Source organism: Cricetulus griseus, chromosome 2, assembly GCF_003668045.3.
Source record: "Cricetulus griseus strain 17A/GY chromosome 2, alternate assembly CriGri-PICRH-1.0, whole genome shotgun sequence".
Classification (NCBI taxonomy): Eukaryota; Metazoa; Chordata; class Mammalia; order Rodentia; family Cricetidae; genus Cricetulus; species Cricetulus griseus.
Window position 1 is genome coordinate 412,574,793 of NC_048595.1, and position 27,792 is coordinate 412,602,584.

General features: G+C 43.7%; 1 protein-coding gene across 1 annotated transcript in view; it reads left to right on the forward strand.

Moving 5' to 3' along the window:
- Window positions 1-27,590, forward strand: part of LOC100760504 (aldehyde oxidase 3) — an 85,607-nt gene extending 58,017 nt beyond the window's left edge. Inside the window, exons 27-35 of the mRNA XM_027396933.2 lie at window positions 2,049-2,144; window positions 2,823-2,951; window positions 4,749-4,823; window positions 6,033-6,085; window positions 9,686-9,800; window positions 11,272-11,337; window positions 12,543-12,731; window positions 20,155-20,322; window positions 27,537-27,590. Coding sequence (XP_027252734.2) covers window positions 2,049-2,144; window positions 2,823-2,951; window positions 4,749-4,823; window positions 6,033-6,085; window positions 9,686-9,800; window positions 11,272-11,337; window positions 12,543-12,731; window positions 20,155-20,322; window positions 27,537-27,590 — 945 coding nt within the window. The remainder of the gene's footprint in view (window positions 1-2,048; window positions 2,145-2,822; window positions 2,952-4,748; window positions 4,824-6,032; window positions 6,086-9,685; window positions 9,801-11,271; window positions 11,338-12,542; window positions 12,732-20,154; window positions 20,323-27,536) is intronic.
- The last annotated feature ends 202 nt before the right edge of the window (window positions 27,591-27,792 follow it).

Below are 27,792 nucleotides of genomic sequence, written 5' to 3' on the forward strand. Positions count from 1 at the left end.
GTAAAATCAAGGCGAGCAGAGGCTACATAGCAAAATTCTGTCTCAACAACAACAAAAGAGGAAGAAAGGAAAAAGCAAACAAAGTGTCTGTAAGTCAAGGGAGTTACAGAGTACCCAATGCCCTTTTCTGCCTTCCTTGGGCACCAGGCATATGCATGGGATACATGCATACAGGCAAGACTCATATGCACATAAAATAAAGACAAATGATGTTTTTAAAGAATATGCTAAATGTGTTAACTAGAAAAATAACTAATACCATAACACATTTGCATTAAGACAAACCACATTCACTGCTAGAAACTTTTCAAAACAACCTCATTGACATATAATCTATGTATCACAAAATTCAACCTTTTACCGTTCAGCAAGGCACACCTAGGATTCTGATGTAAAATCAAGGCGAGCAGAGGCTACATAGCAAAATTCTGTCTCAACAACCACAAAAGAGGAAGAAAGGAAAAAGCAAACAAAGTGTTTGTAATCTTGTCACAGAATTAAGCAGTTGTTACCACAGTCTAGATTTAATAGTCTCTCTCCTCACACATCATACTAATTATAACTGCTGGAAATTTACCTGGTGAGTCTTTTCAAGAAATTGTTTGTGGGAACTGGAGAGATGACTCAGCAGTTAAGAACGATGACTGCTTTTCCGGAGGACTCATGTTCAAGTCCCAGCACCCACATGGAGGCTCAGATCCATCTGTAACTCTGCTTCCAGGGGACCCACACATGCACAGACACACTTGCAAACAAAGCACCCATACACATAAAGTAATAAATGGTAATAAATTTATAAATAGTGTTTGCTGAGATATGCCAGGATGTGATCTGAAGATAAGTGTACACACAAAAAAAAGTGCAGACAACAAAAACCTATGCAAAATAGTCCTCATTTGGAAATGTTTACAATAAAAAGTGTAGACCATATATATATATATATATATATTATATATATATATATATATATGAATATTTATACAGATATTAAAATAAGTGAAGTGGATCTAAATATGTGACATAGAACAAAAATCCAAGATGAAAGGAAAAGTATAAGCTCAGCACCCCCAAGACCAAGTTCTCAACACAAAGGAGATTTATTCGCCCCAGAGAGACAGAGGACAGGGAGCAAGAGACAAAGACAAGAGATAGAGGATGATGGAGAAGGGGAAGGAAACAAGGTGAGAGGGGGCAGGGGAATTTGTCCCAGAGGACGAAGGACTGAGTCCAAATAGAAGAGACAGTTGCAGCACATAGAAAAATGGCAGTTTATAAAGGTACAAGGGGAAACCCGTGTTAAGATGAGGTGTTTAATTTTAATTGGGCATGTTAATTAAGTAAGCCAGAGGGGGCTTCTGATTGGTGGACTCAATGGTTTGATAGCTGGACCTTGGTAGTCAGCCCCAGGAGTAGGAAGAGACCAAATAAGGGAATAGACCTTTAAGAAAGTGATTTAACCGGTTTATAGCAAGGTAGAGGGAATGGGGAGAAGGGCAAGGCCTTCCAGAGCCATGCTCGCCATGCTCGCCATGCTCGCCATGCTGGAGCTAGCCAGAGTCCCTTCACAAGGTGATTATTACATTAAATATAAACAGAAGAGCAATCTTACTATTTTGCCATTCATAGAAGTCATACCACAAAAGAGAGAACATTCCTGAAACCTCTGAGAGCTGTGAATAGGAGCTGATGATTGGTCCCTGTAGCAAGAGGAAGGAGAGTGCTCTCTCTTTTTATCTTGTACTTTTTAAATGTTTGCTTTTAGACGTGGTCATGCTTTTGTGATTCCCTCCTGTGAAACAGTTAAAGCCAGGTGTGAAAGATGGCAATCCCCACACCAGTTACTAGATAAAGTCCTCATTGGCTTCTGGGACAGCGTGCCCTGCTTAAGCCTGAGCGTGTCTACAGTGACATGTGCAGTAATTCACAATAAGTGACATTGCAAAAGACACTATTAATCTCACCTCATTGGGTGAGAGCAAGCTAAGTGTTCACCAGCCAGGTTGGAATTCAGCACAGACACTGAGAGCAGATTCTAATTTCATTTTCAGGCTGCCGCTTTGGTCCATGTCTACACAGACGGATCTGTATTGGTTTCTCATGGTGGAGTTGAACTGGGACAAGGCATTAACACCAAGATGATACAGGTGAGAGAGGTTGTTTCAGCATTGCCTTAGAGAACTTTGTGACACAAGGGCCAAGATGTCCTTAGTGTCCCAGTTGTTCTTTGTGGATCAGCTGGCAGGAAGCCAGCTAGGATGTGGAAAGAGTCCTCACCTCCCTTCTGGAGTGAAAGGGACATCACTAGAACTCAGCTTCCTGAGGGGTCAGTGGCTCCCAGCCCCTGACTGCAGCAGCTTTATGTTCCCATGGGCTTCAGATCTCGGGCTTCTGGCAGCCAGTTTTCCCTGGCAACTCCTGTGCAAGCAAATGGTCATTTTGTAAAAAGGAAGCCCATGGCTGGGGTGAGGGCCCCTCCTCTAGCCCACAAACTCACGCTCCAGGTAGCCAACCCCTCCAAGACAGGGAAAGGACAGAGGATCTGGGTTTTGTCTTTGCAGGATCCTGTCTCCCCACCAAAGTCTGCCACCTGGCACGGGAGATTTTCCCAGCTCCCAGTGTTTGATAGGTTTTAGAGTAGAGAAAGGCCCTTGCTGTCTTCAGGGCCTGTAAGGTCTTTATGAGTTTTACTTTATACAGACTGTTCAAATCATCTTTCTCACTTTTCCAAACAGAATTAAGAAAATCACAACACTTTCTGAAAGGGTTAAGTCGTTGTCCCAGTTACAGTTTGGACTGTACATTCTGTTTATTCCCCTGGACAGGTGGCCAGCCGTGAATTAAAGATACCGATGTCTTATATACACCTGGATGAAATGAACACTGTGACTGTCCCCAACACAATTGCTACTGGAGGCTCGACTGGTGCTGATGTCAACGGGAGAGCTGTTCAGGTGATGAGTGCACTGACTCAAGCCTCCTCTGGTCTCAAAGCCCTTCCACAGAGGAGCCAGCTTTTCAGTACCCCCTTTGGAACATTCCCACCCCACCCAACGCAGACATAAGGATTTGTGGTTCAGGAGATTCAGACTTCAGTCCTTGACCTCACAGATGGGCAAAACATCACTATAGTGATAATTCATGATAGGGAGGGTTTTTTACCTCACAGCAGTGAGCAAGACAAGGGGCCAGGGGCCAAGTATAACTTTCAGTCACACATCCAGTGAGGCACCTCTGGAAGCTTTCCGTACTTCCCACAAGAACAACCACCAATTAGGGCCTACACATGAATCACTAGGGATAATTTCATATTCAAATTATAACATCTGCAAAATGTCCCCTGGTGCTTTTTCCTAGAAGTTTTAGAAGGAAGGGGTTAGAACACCAACTCCTGGTGTCTCTCCTTACCACCTGAAACAGTGGGCACCAGAGCAGTATTCAGCACTATGAGTTCCATTTTTGCTTAATATAATTCAAGAATACCCTAAGACATGAATGCCACAAAGGCAAATGGCAAGTGTCATTTGGAGTACACAACAGAACACGGCCCACTCCTGTGGGCATCCTTGGAGGGCAGAGGGGCTCAGAGAGAAATCTCAAATGAGATTGCAGTGTCTTGCTTTCTGTGTCAGAGCAAGCAGGTTGACTCCTGGAACACTTCAAACAGAAACTGACTCCATTCCTCCATCCTAATTTCACTTCCCATGCAGAGGACTACAAAGATCCAATGTGCCAGAGAAACTCCTACACACACACACACACACATACATACACACATGCATACACACACACACACACACACACACACACACACACACGTCTAACAAAGAACACCACAGACTTCATTCTAGGTAGGACAGGGAAGCCTTGTTGCAACAATGGCCCTGGTGTCTGAAAGATGACAAGTGTGACTCCTGAAAGGAGACAGATTTTCCCAACTCTTGGTCTCTCTGTACCACCTGAAACAGTGGGCACCAGAGCAGTATCAGTTGAACTTGATATCCATGACTCTAGCCAATTGACTCCACGTTCCATGCACTGTGACAGGTGCTTCTGGACTAAAGCAGCTGAGATAACAGCTAGTATTATGGCAACCTGATATGAAGCAACCCTCTGAGGTGGATATCAGTATCAACATCATCCAAGCCAAGGCTCTTTGGAGGTCAAAGGGAGTCCATAATAGCTATACAAGTTGGCAAGCTCAGGTGGGACTTGGCATGGGAAAAGTAGAGGATATGGTCACCACTTAAGATGTCTTCAGGTCATGGATGAGGTCCCTAAGGCATGGAAAGTAAAAGACACTCAAACTCCAGACACATTTTACTGCACAGCACATTGCCTTTCTGTGTGACCTCATGAAAGACCCGATCTGGGAGCCTCATTTGTGTTCATTTCCCTGGATAGTGTTTTTCATAGCATTGCTAGATATTTGGCAAATCTCAAATGAAACATTGACACAGAAACAAATTAAAATATAGTTGGTGTGGCTAAACTGAGAGAAGGGGGTTGCATTTTGCATGGTATCCTTTTGAGCCCCCCTCATCTTCTGCGGTGACTCCCAAAATTCCACATCAGCATCATTACCACAGGGGATGGTCATGTCCCTACCCCAGCCCAGATGTGGAGACAAACCACACCAAGCATCTGAGGGAGGCAGGGAGTGCAATGACAAGTGCTGAGTGAGAGCAAGGTCATGTGGAAGGCGTTGCCCTTTAATTCGCCATTGCTCTGTTGCCCTCTCCAACCTGCAGAATGCCTGCCAGATCCTCATGAAGCGCCTGGAGCCTGTCGTCAGCCAGAATCCTAATGGGACCTGGGAAGAGTGGGTGAGTGTCTGATGTGACTGAATCCTGCAGACCCTCCTAAGGCCACTTGGCAGAAACGCCCGTCCCACAGTACACTGGATCCAACAAACAGGGTTGCTTTTCACCTGGGCAGCATAGAGCAGGGAATATTCCCATTTATCCAGGGACACACACTACCTGGCCACTTGTTAAAAGGGTAGCTGCTTCTTCAAGTAGCTCTGGGTGGAAATCGGGGTCTGTACTTCTGCTGACCCCTTAGCAGCCCCCTCACTGCTGGACCGTGCTTTAAGCAAGAAAGTAAAGGATGGATACAGACCTGAAATACATGTTGGGACATCTTACCTGATGGACATCTTGGTTCACTTGTAGACGTTCCTCAGAGGTGGTGATGCTATTCTTAAGGCAGTTTTGTAGATATATGATTATTCTCCAAGAAAAGAAGAGCCTATACCATTTAGTCCACTTTCCAAACTTTGCATTTAATGGGGGTCCTTGCAGGAGACGCTGCTACATGAGGTCTGGTTAGAAAGGCCCCTTCAGTGAAGGTGACAACTGCAGCTATGTTGCACTTACACATTTCAATAAGCATGGAGAACATGGTGTTGGCATTCTCTGAGTGCTAAGTCTCACTCTTCTTTCAGAATAAATGATTCAGGTAAGAACATACCCAGCTAAGAAATATACCAAGCCCATATCGTTTAATCAGGGCTATTGACAAAGGGAATTCCATGAGGAGTTTGTGACAGATGGAACATGTAGAGTGAAAGGATCATGTAACTTGTAATCTATCTAAGTTACCTCATTTTTCACTGTGGTTTTTGAAACATGCACGTGTGCGCTTGTGTGCGTGTGTGTGCGTGTGTGTGTGTGTGTGTGTGTGTGTGTGTGTGTGTGTGTGTGTGTGTGTGTGTTTATTGGAGATAGGAAGGTGGAGAGCCTTCACCAGATTTTGCTTGGAGCCCCTACATTTAAACTCCCACCCATATTTACCTTTCATTCCTTTTCCATTGGGCTATAAGTGGATCCACAAAACCAGAAACTTAGTCTCCTCAGAGGAAGTCAGACAAGCCAGTCAGACTTCCCAAGTAGGCAGTGGGAAGAATGCGCCATGCTCACCCTGCAAAGGCATATTCCCTAGAGTAAGGAAAAGTGCAACGGCCAGTGGGCATTTGCTTCCTTTTTGTGTCCAGCTATGTGTTATCCTTTGAAAACGGTGTTCCTCTTTTGCAGGTTAATGAAGCTTTTACCCAGAGCATTAGCCTCTCTGCCACTGGATATTTTAGGTAAGAGGTGACTGGTTTCATCCTAAAGCCATTCCCTTTAGAACAGAAAAGGGCCCAGGAAACATGTGTTCAGTTGTTTATATCTTTAGTGTGACATCTACTGCTTATTTCATGTTCACTGAAAGGTTTTCATTAGAGTGAAGAGCTACATTATTATAAAGGTAGATAATTTTGAGATTAGTCCCAGTTTCCTAAATGCAACTTCTTATCACATTACACATAAATTATGCTATGTATACCATATATAATATATATATATATATATATATATATATATCTGTATATTATTATAGGTTTCAGGGTTTCCTGCAAATGCTCCTATGTGCAGAGTGGACAGCTCAAGGTATAGGGACTTTAGCAAGCTTTCAGTTCCAGTACAGTCTAGCATGAACATACTTATGCTTTTGGTCCTGATATTTAGTGTGACCCAGGATTTGGTGCTTCTAAATACTCTCATTCTTTAGAAATCTTGCCCTGTCTCTTGTCATGTAGGATTTTACAAAAGCTTTGAGTCAAGTCAGAGGCCAGAATAGTGCTATACAAATATAAGTTGTTCAAAGTAAGTTAACAGTTTTTTAGACACAGAGACTTGCCAAATAGGCCATAGATATTTCACTAGAAGCAACACAAAACTAACCCTGCTTTTATCACATGAGCACACATGGACACATCTTTTACAATTGGGGCAGGTAGTGGTATGCTCTGCTGATATCTAGCTCTGGTGTGTCTGGTAAGACACAGCTCATATCAGGAAGATCTTCAAGTGTCAGTCACTCAGAGAAAGGGTGAACTTTGGACATCAGAGTGAGGGTGCTCAGCTTTGTCTGGTCTCATAGATAAGACCATGGAAGACAGAGCCCTCCCCCGCCCCCCGAGTGGTGGGTTTAAAAGGTGGTAGCCATCCTGAAGAGGTACAACAAAAGCTAGAGAGGTTATGGTTATGGTTATGGTTGTGGTTATGGTTATGGTTTTGGCTAGCCATGTATTTACCCAACAATTAAATAGAAGCTGAGTTCTGAACAAGGCTAATGGAATAATCTTCTTTTGTAGATTTTCTTATCATGTTTCATTTATCTAAGTCTGGCATGGGTGTTTTAACTTTTTAGAGTTGGGTTGTGGAGAATCAACCCAAGAATCCTGGTGATGTACTACTAGAAGTACATGCCCAACAATAGGACAAGATATTGAGGAGAGAGCATATTTAATCATATGACAGCATCAAATAATTCCTTCCTCATCTTGGTGGATGTACCAAGATATACTGTGGATGAACACTTGAAATACCAGTTCCCCAGATTACTTAGCTTCACAAAATAAAGCACACTTGAAAGATGTAGCCACTTCCTTTCACATGGTGACAGGGCTATAAAGACAATTTTATAGTGGCTTGATGATCTGTGAGCTTTTTAGCAAGTAGTGCCAGCATATAAAAGGTAAATTTCATGTATGTGAGGATGGAGCCAAGGCCAGGTTGAGAACTTCTCAGAGCGGTGGCCTGTGTTTGGACATGCAGCCTGACAGGGACACCAGTTACTGCTGCATCGTTCACCTGGAGACACTTAGCCCTAAAGAGTTTACAGTAATAGAGTCTACAGATTGTTCTAAGTTCACCAGACACAGTGGCACACATCTGTCATTCTCACATTTTCAAGGCTGATCAAGAGTTTTAAGATAGCCTAGGCTACATGGCAAAATTTTAGGTCACTTGTGCTACTTAGCAAGACCCTATCTCAAAAAAGACAGAACAAAATTAATCTTACTTGTAGAAACAATAATTCAGGTGTGTGAAAATTTTAGAGCAATTTGCAATGAAATACAAAAATAAAAAATAAAAAAAAAAAACCTCATGGCCAAGGGATGCTTCAGTCTCAAGATTGAATTGTGAAGTTTCTTCATGGAGTAAGGGTAGAAGGAGGAATGAGAAAGAATTCACATTCGCCATAGGCATATAGAAACCAATGCACAAAGATGCAAAACCTTCATGTGATGAGTGAGTATCGATTTCAGAGTGGCTTTAAAAAGTGGTCATATTGGGACTTGGGATATAGTTCGGTAGTAAAGTACTTCTCTAGCATGTGCAAGGCTCTGTGTTCAATCCCTAATCTCTCTCTCTCTCTCTCTCTCTCTCTCTCTCTCTCTCTCACACACACACACACACACACACACACACACACACACACATTACTTAAGCAGTCACAGACTAGTGAATATCAAATGGTTACACTTACATGAGATTCCTAGAAGAGTCAAATTCTGAAGCTGAAAGCCAAGTGGTAGCTGTTAGGGAGAGAGGGGGGTCTGGGCTTCCAGGTTTTATGGATACCGAGTATCACTGGGAAGAAGACAAAGTTCTGAAAGGATTGGTAGCAATCTTTGTTTATAAGGAGTTAATGTCATGGAACCACACAATGCCTAAAACAGTGATAACTCTCAGAAATATGGAATGTGGGCTTTTTCAAGTGAGTGTTTGTAAGTTGGCTTGTTTAGCAGGCTCTGCAAGAAAATGAGTCCAATACTTTGGTCTCTGATGAAAATTTGGCTACAAAGAAAACATTTCAAATCTGGATAGCAAGGCTTGACCATAGGACCTGTGTGTCCATCCTTGTGAGACAAGAAGCAGCATTAACAGTCACTGTCCTTCAGTGAAGACAGCCGATCGGCCACATGAAAGCAGTCTTATTGACATGTTCAATAACTCTTCTGGCTATCACAGTTCCTTAGCGGGATTCTGGGCCTTTTAACCCCATGACTGCTCAACACAATTTGCAAGGCAATGCTAAATCAAAAATGTACTTGGTCAGGCCTCCTGTGACATCAGAGCAGTAACTCAAGGAAAGGCGGTTGCCACCCACCTCTGGATCTGAGAGAGGTCATCATTTGAATTCATTTTAGCTTCACTTCCAGCAAAAACTACACTCCATGCCACAGCCCTCCAGCAACCAAGGAATTGTTTTTCAAAACGAAAACCGTGTGCACTTTCTTTCTTTTCACAGTTGTGATCGCTTAGAATGTTGCTGGGTGTGTTTTTTAAAAAGTGTAGTACTTAGAGATTATGCTTGCTTGAAGTTAAAAGTGGACTCGTTTATTGAAACCTCACATGAAGCTCATGTCCCTCCTCATGGTAGGCAATGGCCCTTCTCCTCTAGGCCAGGAGGGTGGGCAGTGGCCCTTCTCCTCCAGGCCAAAAGGGTGGCCAGTGGCCCTTTTCCTCCAGGCCAGGAGGGTGGCCAGTGTCCCTTCTCCTCCAGGCCAGGAGGGTGGCCAGTGGCTCTTCTCCTCCAGGCCAGGAGGGTGGCCAGTGTCCCTTCTCCTCCAGGCCAGGAGGGTGGCCAGTGGACCTTCTCCACCAGGCCAGGAGGGTGGGCAGTGGCCCTTCTCCACCAGGCCAGGAGGGTGGCCAGTGGCCTTCTTCACCAGGCCAGGAGGGTGGCCAGTGGACCTTCTCCACCAGGCTAATTACTTCCCAGGATTTCCAGAGCCTCTACATTCTGTGAATAATTTACTCCTGCAGCCAACTCGCTTCTCCCATCTCCATATCCTTAGAGAAATCTCGTTGACATACCCCCAATCCTGACCACTGGCTGTGTCTTGTCTTTTCAGGGGCTACAAAGCTGACATGGACTGGGAGAAGGGAGAAGGTGACATTTACCCCTATTTTGTTTTTGGAGCCGCCTGTTCTGAGGTGGAAATTGATTGTCTTACGGGTGCTCACAAGGTAAGTGGCAAACATGTGCCACCAGTATAGGAAATGTGTTGTGAAGGTGATGTGGCCCACCTTCATTTGCATATCACATATAACCAGCTACTCAAAAGTTAAAAGACACAAAGAAAAAACAAATGCCTAAAACCCACCAAATCGGATGTCTTAACTCTCTCAGATGGATTCAGCAGACTGAAGTGACTTAGATGACCGTTTAAGATCCTCAGAGAAAAAATAAGTTTGGGGCTAGGATCCAAGAAGCACAAACGAAAACAACCAATAGGATACACTTGTTGTAGAATTGTTTTAGAGTATGGATGTCTATAATCTTTTCTGGCAAAAGCTACAAGGGCTTCTCAATTACCAATCTTCCTGGGAAGAAAGAATTGGATATAAGAAGCAAAGTTATGGAAGAAAAAAATTGCCTTAAAATAGCTGTGAGGCCATTGGTGCTAGTTCAATAGACACTCCATATAACACCAACTGCAGTTCTCAGACAAAGGAAGAAACAGCAGCCAGCAGGAAGCTACATCCTCTTCGTCCTCTTGGCAATAGAACAGGAAGATTATGGATTTGAGGCCAGCCTGTACTACATAGAGAGTTCTAGTGCCAGCCTGGGCTACATAGTGAGAACCTAGCTCCCAAAATAAGAACATAACACATGGGATGACTTGTTAATCCTAAAAGACAACCCCCACCACAAATTTTCAGCACAAAGACAACATAATTTTAAAGTCTCTTCTACAATATCACTATTTTAAAATAGCATGCTATGTATTTTTGAAATATCTAATTCTGATAATTTACTTTTCGTTGTTGCTGTTCCAAGCACAAACGAAGTACAAAGAGAACCTTTATTAAGCAAGGCAAAGAGATGAGGTGGCTGTATCTGAACCTGGCAGAAACAGCAGAAAATGGCTTTGCAAGTGTTGATTTTAAGAGGGGAAAGGGGGAGGTCTGTGTTAGAATGAGCCAGGACATGTTGCTAAGTTCTGATTGCATATTTTAATTAGGTTAGTCAAAGTTATACATTTTGATTGCTGGACCTGATGTTTTGATGAATGTTCTCATCTGTGTATGTAATTTTACAGCCTGGTTTCATGACCACTTTCCACATCATTAGTTCATAGCCATTATTTCAAGTAGCTCTATAATATTAGGATTGAGTAAGGAAAAATTTCACAACCTCAATTTTGTAGGAGGATGGGCTCATATCAGGTACTTGGGAACTTTAAAAATTCTAGCAGACTCCAGGTCAACAACTCCATGGTCATCACTTACTCAATAATCCCTGATTTGTATTTATCCCAACAAGCACATTTTAATTAATAACATTTGGTATTTTTATGACCTTTACCAACGGTAGAACTTTGTCGTGGTATTTTATAATCACCTTCTATGCCCTAATCAAAAATAAATATTTATTGTTTACAAAGTGGAGTATATTCTGCAACCATGTTTTTGTTTGTTTGTTTGTTCTCCACAGAACATTAGAACTGACATTGTCATGGATGGATCTTTCAGTATAAACCCTGCTGTGGACATAGGCCAGGTAGGACATATGCCTTGTTGGTGAGGTAATATCCAAATACTTCAAACGATAACCACGTTTTCACCTGCTCTGGATACAGGCTGAAGGAAGCAATTATATTTTCTGGGTATGACAAAACAGTTTTAATGTAACCCCAATATTCAGTACATTACAATAAACAAAGACAGTTTGAGAGTCTCTTTCAGCATAACATTTACAGACATTTATAGTTCCTAGCATTGATTTTTTAAAAATTTTATATGTATAAGTGTTTTGCCCACCTACCTGTCTGTGTGGAACACATATGTGCCTGGTGCCTTTAGAGGCCAGAAGAGGGCTGTATATCCCCTAGAACTGGCATTATAGACAGTTGTGAGCTACCATGTTGGTGCTGGAAATGGAACCAAGGTACTCTGGAAAACACTATTTTTTTGGTTTCTTTTTTTTTCTTTCTTGACTCTCATTTTTATGGAGCTAGATTCAATTCAAATAGCTATTGAACTAAAAAAACATGTTCAGGTGTTGTTAAATTTTAGACTTTGGAATGAGGCAAAGGCAAAGGTGGGTGAATACAAGCCCATTGCCAAAGATACATGCTGAGAAACCCCTGAGAAAGAACAGATCCATCATCCTCAAAATGGACACTAATATTCCCCTGAAGGAGTCCTATATACCCGTGGTCCAAACCAGTACAAAATGAACACTAGAAAGAGAGCTGTCAGCCGGGCGGTGGTGGTGCATGCCTTTAATCCCAGCACTCAGGAGGCAGAGGCAGGCAGATCTCTGTGAGTTCGAGACCAGCCTGGTCTACAAGAGCTAGTTCCAGGACAGCCTCCAAAGCCACAGAGAAACACTGTCTCGAAAAACAAAAAAGAGAGATTGAGAGAGCTGTCTTTCTGTTCATTGAATGACCTTGAGGTACAAATAACTTATTACAGACCACAGGGGTATCAGACACCTATTTCTAAAACCACTGCTATGCAAATGACTTATCCAACCATTAATGATAAGCATTATTGTGTCTCCAACAAGTCCATTTAGATTTCTGAAATCTACCCAGGGGTTTCAGAAGCTATTGTTCACAGCTGCAGGTAGAACACATGGAGCTAAGAGACCTAGACTCCAGAGGAAATCGGTCATTTAAAAGATGACATCATTTGCCTATGCTTGGAAAATCAGCACATTATTTTAAAATTGACACTTATTCATTCATTTCTGTGTTTCAGATTGAAGGTGCATTTGTTCAAGGTCTGGGACTTTATACTCTAGAGGAGCTGAAATATTCCCCTGAAGGAGTCCTATATACCCGTGGTCCAAACCAGTACAAAATACCTTCAGTTACGGATATCCCAGAAGAATTCCATGTGTCACTGCTGGCACCAACTCAAAATCCAAAAGCCATTTACTCTTCTAAGGTAAGCACATACGGTCAGACTTCATTCAGCTTGCCATGTGTACATGTTCTGAACATTAGTCAAAGAAAACGGACAGAGGAGTGATGGCATAGCTTGGTGGCGGAGCACTTGATTGGCTCGCACAAGCCTTTGTCCTATCCCCAATATCACAAAAGAAACATCCTCCTCTGAACAGTTAATCTGGGGCTTTCCCACTGCAGAACTGAAGAATTGGTCACTGTTTACAACGTGCAGAGGCCCTGAGGGGCATGAAATGAGAAATACAATTGAGACCAAGGCGATATTTCTCAACTAAAGTCAGTTGCACACTTCTGACACTAGATCACGTTAAGCATGTTAACATAGTGAATAACCTACTCACTTCTCAGCTTTGTAATCTGCTCTCCATCTTACCACGCTATTTAAACACCTATCCCCTAAGTGACCTCTTTAGCCGTTAACCTAGCTGACATCTCATTGGATATCGCCTACTGACCTCTTTCTCAGTTTCCTTGGGCCCACAACACTTCCCTGTCCTGTGTGCCTCTCCCTGCTCTTTGCTTTTCTTACTGGTGATTGCTATTTTTCTGCCCAACTTTAAATGTCATCTATAGATACAGAACCTTGTCCAGTAGTAAATAACTTAGCTGTGAGTATTGTGGAAACAAAGCGGTATTGTATCCTTGTATCTTTCAGTCCCAAAGCAGTGACTAAACATGGGAAACACATAATAAGCATTAGATGGGTTGAATTGATTTTGTCTTTCTTTATATAAACCACACACCTATGACTGTCTCAAAAAATTATGCCATCCATCAGCTTTTGTGTTCACGCACATGCGCACGCGCGCGCGCACACACACACACACACACACACACACACACACACACACACACTCAAGGGTACCAGCAATATTGTGAACAACCTAGGAATGAGTCATAAAATTAATTTACTAAATCACCAATTTAATGAAGTTTAATGGAGACAGAAAACATGAAAATGTTTTATATGATAAGGGAAATGATTTATTTTTTGGATGTCATTTCTGCATATGCATATCACACACTGATGTATACTAGAAAATAGGACTTGTAGATATTACCATGCTTTATAATAAAAAGAAAGTTGTGGAAACACTGCTCTGAATGGTGCATATACTATTTCATGTCAGAAGTACTCTCAATATAATCTGCCTTGTAAGCAACATGGAGTAAGGTGTAACTTCCTCATTCAGCCTTAACAAATGTCACAAGCTTAAGGCCATTCCAGAATAAGTTTCAAACTAAATAACTGGGTTTTTGTTGGTTGGTTGGTTGGTTGGTTTGTGTTTGGTTTGGTTTGGTTTGGTTTGCCTTTATTTTTCCTCCATTATTTTATTTAAATTAGAAACAAGATTGTTTTACATGTCAATCCCAGTTCCCTCTCCGTCCCCTCCTCTCCTGCCCCCTACTAACACCCTACCTATCCCATACCATTTCTGCTCCCCAGGGAGAGTGAGGCCTTCCATGGAGGTCTTCAGAGTCTGTCATATCCTTTGGCATAGGGCCTAGGCCCTCCCCCGTGTGTCTAGGCTGAGGGAGTATCCCTCTATGTGGAATGGGCTCCCAAAGTCCATTCCTATGCTAGGGATAAATAATGATCTACTACAGGGGGCCCCATAGATTTCTGAGGCCTCCTTGGTTTGCTTTTTCAAGACATTGTTTCTCTGTGTAGCCCTGGCTGTCCTGAAATTCACTTTGTAGACCACGCTGGCCTCAGACTCATAGAGATTCTCCTGCCTCTGCCTCCTGAGTGCTAGAATTAAAGGTGTGTGCCACCACTGCCTGACTAGACTAAACAGCTTTTAATTTCATAATTCATAAATTATGAATGACTTCATACAAGGTTACTCAAGAACTAGAGGTTTGTATCATCACAGGGGGCTTTCCTCTTCTAAACAGACTTCACTAAAGGAAAATTAAGTAGTTCACAATCTATTTGACAGGATCTTCTCTGGGAAAAGCCAACTCTTGTTAACTAGATGGCAGGAACCAGAGACAAGACAACGTTCTGTAGAGCTTTGTGCCACATGTTCACAGGCTGAGCTGCTGCAGACCCTGCTCAGGGCCATGAATATGGCCTGTGACCCCAGTACTTTCCTCTTCTGAGGAGGATGCACCTCTTCGTAACCTGAGAAGGAGATCAGTGGTGGTACATGGCCCTCCTGGATGGTGCTAGTCTTTTGTAACCCTGGAATAATCCAGATGGTTGCCAAACTTGAGAGACTGTCACCTTGTGCAGTTTCAAGCCAGGGGAGAAGGCCATATAATGTTTCAAACTTCTCGATATACTCTACCTGTCAGGTGTTGATTTTCAACCAAGATGAGTGTAGGTTAGAAGACACTTCTTGACATAGAACAGTACCCATCATTGTCTCCTAGCTCCCTCCTCCCCTCTTACATTGTCCCCACTGGGGCTATACCAACGGAGAGTGGGAAGAACCTCCTCCAAGAGCTGGGATTGTCACACTGTCCTTTAGCCATCGGTTTGGACCTGAGGGGCATTTGTCCTCTGAGAGTCTGTAGCTTCTATAACTTCATTCACATGTGCGGATAGACTTGGCTTCAGCACATGTCTTGGGCGTTTCTCCATAGTCCAGCACAGTTGCACATTGCTTCACAATGAGGGTATGTTCCAAGAAATTTGTGTTAGGTGATTCAATATGAATATCATAGCATATATTACATAAACTTAAATGGTATGCATCGGTCACTTAACATGGCCCCTCTTTGCACTTGAGAAACACAGTAAACACAAGCTACATGAAGCTGCTGCCAATATGACACAGTATTCCGGTTCACAGTCAGCTTTTTAAGGTGAATATAAGTGTATTCTAAAATAGCAACAAAAATAAGGCAGACATAAACCAAAGCACAGTTGTTTATTACCAACTGTCGTGTATTGTGTGTACTTGTACTGTTGTACATTTTTGCAATTGGAAGAGCAGTATTCTGTCTAGATCAGCATCCTCATAAACACAGATGTTGCAATGGTGTCACCTTGTCATGATGGCACTAAATCTTGAGCTACCTTATGAGCATGTGGGACCACTGTTGCATATCCTGTCTGTCACTGATCACATTGTCATTATCAGTGTAGGACTGTATCCAAGGTGTGTGTACCTACGTCATGTAGTTGCCTTATGCCAACCAGGAGAAAGGGGATTCCTTCTATAAAGCAGCGAGGGGACACCACATAATAAGGAGAGGTAGACACCTGTAATATTGCTCAATACAAAATGGCAGGATGTGTTTCGTGTTGCTGCATCAGAATACTTGAGACTGGGTAACTTATAAGGAACTTCAAAGCTAGCAAAGTCCATAATTAACAAGCCACATCTGGTGGTGACTTCTTGCTGCATTATACCATGGCAGACAATACAGAGTGTTAAGACAGAGAAGAAGGCCAAGCTCACCTTCATAGCATAGCCACTCCTGCCCATCCTAAATGTCTTACCTCACAATGAATAGAGAACGAGTTGTCAGCACATGAACTCAGGCAGACATGTTCCAACAATGGTAACCAGTAGATGTGACCACTGTGTGGGAGACACTGAAACTAAATGCAGTAGAGAACATTACAAAGTTTGGGAATGTGACCCAGTTCCATCCTTATAAGTTACCCAAGTCCTGGTTTCCATATCTAAAATGTGACAACGGAAGTGCAGGCTTTGTAGACATGAAAGGTTAAGGACACTTCACAAGCCGAAAGTTCAGCAGTGGCCTGTTCAAAGTCAGCTAAGGATGATGTTAGTTGCTAATGTCACTTAGGTATGTTAGTCACTTGTGCATGACTGGGACAATAATACCTGGCAAAAAGGACTTAACAAAAGCAAGATTTGTTTTGAACCATGGCTTCAGAAGATCCACTCCATCCTGGTAGGAAGAGAGGTTCCTGGTAGCCAGGGAGCTGAGAAATAGGGGTTGTGACTCTCTGTTTGCTTTCTTCTTCATCCCGTCTTATTTTCTCTGAGCCCCTGGCCCATGGGATGGTGCAACCCGAGTTCAGATCATATCTCTCTACCCCTGAGTGAATCCTGTCTGGAAAAGTATTTACAAACACATCCAAAGATGTGTCTCCCCAACTTTCTAGGTGATTCTATTCCAGTTAGGTTGACAATGAAGATTAGGCAACCACCCTGTGTTGTTGTCTTCACTAATAAGCAAGAGCTCATCCTTAACAGGTATTCACTCTTTCATTTATTCATCAGATATTTGCAAACAGCTGACTGTGACAGCTTAGCCTAAACCACAAAAGATACAATCCAAGACTTTCCTGGTGGCCATAATGGACAGTCAGACATGTGTTTGTGGCTAACTTGAGCCTCTTGAGGAGCCTTTGGTCACCAAGTGCTTCCCCTGAGATTTGATGGTGGGAAGTCACCAGCCCAGCACAGTGTATAGTCTTAATTTCTCCTCATAAGTTAAGGAGATGGGTATAGCTCACATGCCAACCTCTGGGAATTTGAGTAGTTTCCTAGGGCCCAATTAACTGTAGAGCCTGGTATACTTAGAGTCTATATAATAGACTCTGAGTTGATTATAATGTCAATCTCTCTGCCCCCAACCTAGATGCTTTTTTAGAAGCTTCCAGGACAGGTATGGGGGCCCAAACCATGTTGTCTAAACCAGAAGACCTCCACCTGACACCAATTCTACCACTTGTAGCCACTTAAGACTGTGCAGAGCAGTCAGAGTACAGGGCACTCACTCTCCCAATTTCTGGAAGACATAAGTTGTTAGTATTCAGGCATCTGTACCGGCCTGCCTTTGGGGTTCTGATGGGATATGCCCTCAGCTGCAGCCACGAAGAGTACCAGCTGTGCAATTCACTATGTTTCCTTTTCAAAGGGACCTTCCCACCTCCCATATTTCTCTCTGTCTCTGTCTCTGTCTCTGTCTCTCTCTCTCTCTGCCTCTCTCTCTCTCTGCCTCTCTCTTCTCTTCTGTTACTCCTATCCCCAGAGGCCTGCCATCCCTCTGCTCTCCCCCCTTTTCCCATTCACTTTCCCCTAATAAAGTACCCCTCCACCCAAGTTCTGTCTCATGGTGTCTTCCTCTCCACATGCCACTTTTTAAAATAATAACTTAAGTCGCCTAACACATGTGGGACGGTTCACCAGCACAATGAAGGAGACAGGTACTGCCATCTGCCATGTGATAACATTGGATCCAATGTTGGACCACCTATACAAAGACAAACCTGACAGGCTGTATGGGCTTGGTGACCTTGTAGCTGTCTTTTTGTGCAGCTGAAGAAGGATAAATTGCTCAGTGACACATTTCTCATAACATACTCACATCATTACCTGTCATAACTATACAAAACCACAGCCACAAGGCCCCTTTTGCCTGTCTCCATCACCCTGGCCCATCAAGGGCAAGGAGTTATAGCATGAGAATCTGATGGCTTCTACTGCCAAGGAGATCCAACTATTGATGAGGACAGGCCTGAAGACCTGACTGGACCAGTATATGTGGAACAATGAGCAACCCAATAATGTCCTCAAAGGCCTTGGATCTTCCCTGTTCCTCTCTACCAGCTAATTTCCCACATTAGTCACTGCTTGAAGTCTTTCTTTGACACATTATGCGAATTAAGGTGTATTTGATCTGTTAAGGCAACAGATTAACCACAGAGTACCAGACTAGGAAGAAAGTTCTGTGATTCGTAGTAAAAAATCCTTTGGTGGCTTCCTTTGAGTTGAAAATAAGACACAGCTCTTAACATGGCTTCAGAGCCCTGCATAGTCCATATTACCAATCTCTCTCAAGACTTCTCATACCATCCTTTCTATGCTTAAGCTACATAGCTTTTTTCAGCTTGCCTTGCTATTTAACCAGATACATGGGTGTCCAAACCCACCTAGTTCATGCACAGCCTTACACACTGCCCTTCTGCCTGGGACTCATCCTTCCTTCCTCACCTGGCAAGCACCCTTTCACCTCATACATCAGTGTCAATGTCACTTCTTCAGGAAAAGCCACCTCTGCCTTCTCAGATCATGCAGATGACCACAATTGTCCTGTCTCATAGAGCTTTTCATTTGTTGTGTTCATTCACTTCGTCGGGTGTCTTTCTTCTGCTTGGACATACACTCAATCAGAACAAGTCATACAACCCTCATCAGAGTTTCTCTAGCTCCTAGAGTATATCAGACACATCAGAGAAAGGCTGCCTACATCCCTTAGAGTTCAGATACCCTCTGGCTTGACAGGTGTGTGCAAGAGTCACCCTGTCACGGCAGACAGAAGACTACCCTGCAGCACATGAGACAATGGTTTCCAAACAGGACAAGATATCTGAGTGTAATGTCACCAAGGTGGTGAGGGTTTTATTCCAGGAGACCTCTAACTCCGAAACTCTTTTTTTGGTTTGGTTTGGTTTGGTTTGGGTTTTTCTCTACATAGCCCAGGCTGTCCTGGAACTTACCCTGTAGACCAGGCTGGCCTCAAACTCAGATCTACCTGCCTCTGCCCCCAGAGTGCTGGGATTAAAGCTGTGCACCACCACTGCCCAGCACTCCAAGACTCTCAATGGCAGGCACCATCCCCCATGTGATACATAATCGTCTACTGGTATATCTTGAAAAACCTTTGTCTCATTGTAGTTCTCTCTGAACCTTGGGAAAGCATTTGAACCACTGTTGTTGATTTAATTCAGACTAAGAAAGATAAATCCTTGGCATGGGATAAATCCTTGGCCCTACTAAGAGTGTCAGCGACTAGCAAGGTGTTTCTATACCTTCCTCATCCCTTAAAAGCCCAGTTGGCACATTGGGTGACTTCAGCTGCAACCACATGGTCCCCTTGGGCATGGGCATGCCAGGCCTTAGCCAGGCTCTCATTATTTGGCAAGTGTAACCAGCATTGGGATTACCTCTTGGGCCTATCTTCCACCAGAATGGAGTTCCATTGTGTCCCAACAAACTTCCTAAACAAATAGAAACTGGTGCTGTAGCAGCGTTCTGGCTGTTCTGGAATGGATCCTTGGGGTGGCTGGAAAGCTCATCATCTTGAGAAATGAGTGATCCCAAGTAGGCTATTGTTTGGAAGAGACGAGAAGCAACCAAAAACATACAAGCTGAGTCCTTTGCAGACTTGTGGAATAAGTATTATCTACTCCTGCACTACCCAGGCACCCAACATAGCTAAGTAGAACAGCCCAGAATCTGTCAGTGGGCCTATCCACCTATCAGCAACATTGTTAGAAGGACAAAAGCACCAAAAGGAGGCTCTCCCTTCAGAAGCACTGAGTCAGCTCAGGCCAGCTCTGTCAGTCCCCACACCACCCCACCCCTCCCCACCCCACCCCTGGCGCCTGTCCTCCTGGCGTCCCGTCCATGAGATAGCTGTCCAAGGCCAGGCTTCTAAAAGTCTTCTCATTTTTGTCTTCCCCACCCCAGGGTCTCGGTGAGGCTGGAATATTTCTGGGCTCTTCTGTGTTCTTCGCTATTGCCGATGCTGTGGCTGCAGCTCGAAAGGAGAGAGGCTTGCCCCCAATTTGGGCCATGAATAGCCCTGTCACAGCGGAGCTGATACGAATGGCCTGTGAGGATCAGTTTACAGACCTGGTAGGGACCCCTTCCATCTTGTCTGTGAATGTCTGAAACCCTTTCCATGACTCTCAGTGCAGGAACAGAGGACAAGTGTCAGTTCAAAAGCAAATTCACAAACCCCACAAGCAGGATGTCTTCTAGTGGAAAATAGAAGTTGCTTTGGGAATTTTCAAGTAGGAAGTTATGGATTTTTATATTTATAGAAGGGAATGTGGGTTTTAAAGAGTTAAAAAAAATGGTCTTTCCCACCTGGGTCCCAAAAGAACTGCAGTAGACTATTGCCCTTTCGACAGTACAGCCATCTCCAGCCTCAATCCAGTGCCTCCACCACTTAGGCAGGAGGAGGGCTGTTCAGTATCACTTTTGAAGCCAGGCACTGCCAGCTACTGTAGCTGTAGCCACGTGTGGCCTGGAAATTAGCCTAGTACTCAACTGCAGTGCACTGTGCATGCTAAATCCACACCACATTTTAAAGATGGTTTGCTGGAAAGTAAAATGCTTGGTGAGTAACTTTGTGATGGAAATGGTAATATCTTGGTATATTGGGTTGAGGTTAACTATAACTAAAATGAACTTTACATATTTATCCTCCCATGACCTAAGGTCTTCTAACCAAGTCTCTCCCAAAGGCATAACACTATATCCCACCCCTACATTGGGGACCAAGCTTCCAACACATAAAATTTTGGGGTAACAGCCACATGTAAAACCATAGCAGGCAACTTTACTTTTGTAAATATGAGTACTAGGTTTTTTTTTTTAACCTTTGGGGTTTGGGAGAAGTTTTTGTTTTTGTCTTTTTGAGACAGGATATGTGTCTCTCCACATGGCCCTGACTATACTAGAACTCACTGTATAGACCAAGCTGGCCTTAATTTAAGAGATAACTGCCTCTGCCTCCCTAGTAGTGGGATTAAAGGCATGTGCTACCACACTTGGCCCAGTACTTGAAATTTTAAGATATGCGTGGCTTCCACTTGCAGCTTCCTATGGGACTACTGCTGCCTTCATGTGCAATCCCTTTTTCATCTTGACTGCAGGAGCAAAACACAAGACAGAGATGTTGGCAAGCGTGGTACAGGGAGCCAAGGATGGAGCTCAAACTTTTAGTTGAAAAAAAAAAAAAAACTTTCACAAGGTCCAAAATTCAAGGAGAGGGAAATAGAAAATGGGGAGAGAAGACCTAAAACTTTATGGATCCCTCAAATGTTCTTCCTCCCTGATCCCTTCCAGTGACTCTGTCCACATCTGCCTTGCTGCCATTTCATTCGCCTTCTGGGAAAGCCCCACTCCCACACCATCCCCTACCCCTGTTTACCTATTCTGCTCAGCTCAACAGCTGCAGTTTGAGTACCCACTACATGCAGCAAGCAAGGCACTGTGCTAGGCTGACAGAGCCACAATAAATAATGCACATTCATGCCCCCAAGAGTCCAAAGTCTAGAAGAGACAGGCATGGAAACAGGTGATTACTATACAAACCATCCACCCCTGGAAACTACACTCTCAGGCGATGCAACAAACTGTGAGCTGTTTACTCATCTATGGTGTTCTGTAGTCCTTTATCCCCAACTGGATGGCAGGCTCCATTAGAGCAGGGGGCATATTCGGTTTCTCTTGCTTTGTCATTGAACTTTATAAAATGACCAACTAGAGAAGGTTGGGGGTCTCTGGCTTTGAAATCAAGTGATTGTGTTCCGGTCCCAGCTGAGCCACTCACTATGTCTTTCAAAGAGAGAAAACACCCACATACCTGTATCCCTATGAGTAGAAAATGAACTTGGATTTAACAGCAGTTACCACTGTACTGGCTCATACTGAACTAATGGTATGAGGACCATTACATTGGTAATCTTATTATGCCCCCAAAGAGGCTCTAGTCTCAAGCCTTATGTGCTCTGATTTTCTCAACCTCAATGACATAACAGAGAACTGATTAAAGGAAGGATTTTTACTGAGTCACAGTAGCAAGCAGGGACAGGTGTGTGGGTTTGGCGAGGATGCTGTATAAACACAGGCCCATTATCTCAATATGTTGTCAGTTGAAATTCTCTATGCCACCATACCTGTACAAACCTGAAGTGATGAAAATAGGTTCATAAACGCATATGAAAGATGTTTTACTAGTCTCAACTAAAGGTGCACCAAGCCAATCACAATTGGATTGTGGGGTGTGTGTGTGTGTATGTGTGTGTGTGTGTGTGTGTGTGTGTGTGTGTGTCCAGATAACTGGATGTGTGCATGTATATTTAAATTAAGACTCATTCCTCCCCAAGAGTAAAGATAAAAGAAATAGCAGAGCACAGTGAGAGTTACATTCACATTTTATTTAATAAATTCTTCTAAGTACCTTGAAAATTGTGACCAGGCATTGACAAAACTGCCACCTCATGGAACTTAGAATGTAATGATGATATATGGTTAAAACGAAAGTGATGCAAGAAGAAAGTACCAGACCAGACATGGCACAGTGCATTCAGCTAATGGTTGAGATCTACACATGTGGACAAAAGAGAAAGGATGCAGGGCCAGGGGAGAAAAGCATTAGGTATGTCTTAGTAGACAGATAATGTGGGTCTCCTGGAGGGGAGCATGCACAGAGGGAAATCTACAGAGAAAACTAGGACACACATTTGAACTCCAACACAGATAATGTAATTTGGTGCTATCCGAAGAGCAGGTGGGCCCTTGAAGGTACTGTGATCCTGGGAATGATATACTCAAGTAAGTAACCTGATAGATGCTATAACATGAATTAGGTTGAGAAAAAAAATACAGTTGTGAGCTACTGTGATGGTCAAGAGGTGACAAAGACTTGAACAGGAAAAACTAGTGTCATTTGAAGGAAAGGTGGAGTCACACAACGCCTGCCACTCCATGGAGTGCGGACAGCTGAAGATCCAGGCAAGTCCAGGGTTGTACTCTGATGAGTGGGAGGGCTGTACTGCCTCTCACAGCAATAAGCATCAGAGAAATCCTTCAAAGGAGAATGGCAAATTTGCTTTTAGAGTTGCAGCCAGGTAGTCAGCCAGCCAAAGGATTTTGCCAACAATCAATTAACGTGGAATTGACAACAGGGCAGAATTCCAGACAGATTTATGAGTCATTAGTGCAAACGAGTAATTAGAATCATGAAAGTAGATAAAATTAACCTGTGAGTGAAATTGTAAAGAGAGAAGAAAGAAAATGGAAACAAGAAGAAAAAGGGGAGAGGAAAGTGAGAAAGGTGGGCTTCATGGGGGCACCAGATTTGCAGGCAGACCTGAGGGAGGCATGGGAAATGGCACTCTCAGTGCTTTGACACAGAGGTCCCTGGGCCCTGTGCACACTGGACATGAGAACAGCTAACCACAACTTTGAACAGAACAAACTGCCGGCCTGAAAACCACACCACCGTAACTCCTCATGGAAGAAGGTGCCCAGATGCTAAGAGGCCTCGGCTGCCATGTCCCCCAAATCCAGCAGTGCCCAGGGTTGAGTGGGAATGGAAGGACCTCTCTCCTGGCTCTTTCCTGTCCCATACTCACTTCCACGGTCACTATTATAACAAGGATAGGGTTGGAGGCCTTTGTGGACAGGGAAAGTCACAAGAAATGGTTGTACACAACACTCAGGAGACAGAGGCAAGGGGATGGCCATGAGTCAGGGGCCAACTTAAACCACATAATGAGATCCAGGTCATCCTGGGCTACATGACAAACCCTTATCAAAGGAAGGAGGAGAGGAGAGGAGAGGAGAGGGGAGGGGAGGGGAGGAGAGGAGAGGAGAGGAGAGGAGAGGAGAGGAGAGGAGAGGAGAGGAGAGGAAGAGGAAGAGGAAGAGGAAGAAGAGGGAACAGGAAAACAAGGAAAGTATTATGGGTGGGTAAGCCTCAAAGACATCTTGTTGAGCTCAGAGAAAAGATGTGCAGAAATTCAAACTGCCCTCCTGGAAAGCCACTGTGAGCCTGGTGGACCGCAGCTAACTGGGCCCTGGCTGAAGCAGCTAGTGGTTTTGATCCAGGTGCTCTTGTGCCCAAGTTCTGCCTCCAGCCAGTAAATCTGCACTTTGAGACTGGTGAACCCTAGCACCCCTGACAGGCAAGGCTCAGGTTTGTCCTAACTGCTCCCACTTGACAACCTGCACACTCAGCTCCCATGAGGGACATACGAGTTCTACTCTAAGACCCTTCCTCCACACAGATTTTTGTAACTTGGCTTTTCACCCACCTGTGGCAAATTGGGGGTTTGGAAGGACAACCCTGGGTTTGTCTCCTAAGAATCTGTGTTTTAACATACCACAAAAACAAACAGGTGCAGGGTTGGCTTTGCATCGACGTGTGTCTGTGTACAGCCTGCTCTGTGCAGGTAGAGTCCACTGATGCAAATGTGTGTTCTCCAACCGCAACAATGAAACTGTGTCGTTATCTTTGAAACAGCACAGTCAAAACCCTGCTGACATTCGCTGAGGACTGCATCACCAGCAGCCAGCCTCCCAGGACAGTGCACGCTACTGCAAAAGGGCTGTGCTGCTTTCAGAGTGTGGGTTTACAGGGAAGGAAGGCTGAACCTAGGAGCAGTCAAGGAGGTGCATCAGGAGAGGCCCAGGAGATGCTAGCCCAGGTGCCTGGATGCATTGCTAGAATTAACTCAGCCCCAGATACTGATTGGGCCCTGTAACAGATCTGTGTGTTTTACAGCCTTGAAAAGCAGCCTTCTGATTACATCCCACTCACTTTCCAAAGCAGCAGAACATGAATTTGCAAAACCAGAACTCAACCCCTCACCTTGAAGGTATCAAGAACAAGTGGTGTGAAGTAGATATCGAAAAGCTGCCGTTGTCCCTCTCCCTTCAGCAGCACATCTAGAAAATTCTGCTCTTGCTGTAAGACCCCTGGAAGCTCAGGCCTCCAGAATCTTTCCCCAGGACTGCGGCCACCCCAACCACCAGGGAGGAGGTGGAAACTTGATGCAAACAGCAAGAGGCTTTAATGAAACGTGGACGTTTGTACAAACGGGCTCTCTCAGCATGCAGGCTAGAGAGCAGACCCGTCCCCAAGGCACAGGCGTTTTTAAAGACAAAAACCATAAGCTTAGGGAGGGACCTCGACTCTCTGTCCATTGAATACGTGACCAGAGTCATGGGTTCCTAGGAAGCCCTTTGTCTTGAGGGGAGGCCTGGGAATCAGATGGCCTCCTGACCCCACCAGTTGTAAAACCTGCAGACCTCAGGATGTGCTAACTAATGGTAGCTATCTCTCTGTTTCACAGGGACCCTTAATTGTTAATTATTGACACATTGGCCAGTGGGGCAATCTGTTTCTTTCATGAGCCCCTCGGGGAGGGTGGCCATCTGGGAATTCTTGGTACCCAGTTATCTTATGGCCTTGTAAGGGAGTAATTGCTGGTGGCTGGTAAATTCCAGGCACTAAGTCATAGTAGTAGCCTTGGTCAGTTTCTGGGCTATATTTCTTTGCTAATTTTTAAGTCTTTCATTTCGTGTGTGTGTGTGTGTGTGTGTGTGTGTGTGTGTGTGTGTGTGTGTGTGTGTGTGTGAGAGAGAGAGAGAGAGAGAGAGAGAGAGAGAGAGGGGGGGGGTCACTATCATCTTTCATTCCCATCTTTTACCTGTCTCTCTGTCATCTCTATCCATCCAGCCTCCTCCATCTTCTCACCTACCTCTCTGTTGACTACCAACCCCAGCCTCTGTGGAGGTCAGTTCTCTGGCTTACTCCTTTGCATGGCATATAAAGAAAACATTTAAAGAAATAAAATGGCTTTTAGATTAATTATCCGGCAACAGTGTCAGCTTATGCTTTTGATTCATTGTGAACCAACAAGTATTTAAGGAAATTCTATTTTGTGAAAAAAAATATGAATTCACTTCTCTGGTCAATTTTGACTTGACTAAATTTAGTGGGATCTGTGTACCCATCTGTAAAATTGCTTTTACTTGGATAAAAGACTGTTTATGAAAACACGTGATGATCTAGGTGTTAAGTTTCAAACCTGGGACAAACAGCTGAGGTAGCTATTTAACATATCAAAGTGGACCTGGCTGCCAGGTTCTCCCAGCATCCCTCAGTCCCTACCTGCTACTCTCCAGCCCAGGAGCTGGGCTGCCCTTCCACCAGAGGCTCTTCCTATGTAACCCAGACCTTTCGGTTACCTGTCCTTTGTACCTTTGGCCACCTGGCTGCTGCACCTGGTTCCCTCTCCTTTCTCCCTTCCCCACCCCCCTCTTTCACATGGTCCAGCTCAGCTTGTCCATCTCTCTGGACTCTCCCAGATGTCCCTGCCTCTGGCTGTGCTCTCCTACATAGCTGCAATAAACCTTCTCCTCCACCACACCGAGGAGCAGTCATGTGTTTCCTTTACTTTTTGTTTCATTTTTCATTCACTAGGTAAAAGTTCTATGTCTCTTTGTGGTCATCCTTTTCTCTCCTTTACATATCTAATCCCTTTTCTGTTTCCACTTGACACTAGGTGCTTATTTTTAGAGATTACATCTTTTTGAAACCGGAAGAGGTGACTTTTTTACGTTAAGATTACTTCGTACTAATTTAGTTTTATTTCTGCTTCCTTTAGCAATAATCATCTAAACAGAAAGTCCAGTTTTAAACTTGAAAAAAATCTTTCTGGGGGAAAAAATCAAGTCACTGAATTCTATGATCGAGTCCTTCATTTTGCAGGCCTTTTTTGAAGAGGCTGTCGACATTTTCAGGGATCACCACACACAAAGGCAGTGAGCGTGACATGACGAGGGCGTATTCTCTGTCTCTCCGTTTCTTTTCTGCTTCAATTTGGATGAATATTTACTTCCACTCACAATGATGAACTCTTGCTTCCAGGCTGGTTATAGCTAACCTAGATTAATGAGACCTCATATCACTGAGGTCACCCACCTGATAGAAGATTAACTATGGAGGAAGGCCATCTTTCCACTATTTGACCATGCAGACGCCCTGCGTTTGTGGTTGTATTTTAAAACACTCCATCAGTTCTTTCCAGCAAAATCAGTATTGTGTACATTTTTGTCTCTGCTTTATTATGTCAGAGGACTAGATTTTTTTATCCAAAATTACTTGATTCCTGTTGAGAAAGAGAAAATATATGCTTATACAAGTTATGCAAATAATTTGTGATGAATAAATAGGATAAGTGTCTTTTTGAAAAACAAGAAATTTAGCTACCAATTAGTTATATGAGTTGTTTTAGGTGTTTTTAAACTGTATTCTTTTTTTCCCCTAGGTTCCAAAAGTGGATTCTAAATGTGGTAAGCCGTGGTCCGTCCCAGTTGCCTAATGTTTGGGGTTCAAGCACAAAAGCAGATATTCAGATGGATTTAAAGCTTCAATGGGTCACTAATATAAACATTGTTATCTGGAATACATAGAAAATTGGGGACAATTCTTAAATTTTCATGTTTATGTGTTTATAAAATATCTTGTAATCTTCAATCACATGCACTATAAACAATGTTTGTAGACCTTTAGCCAAGGTGATG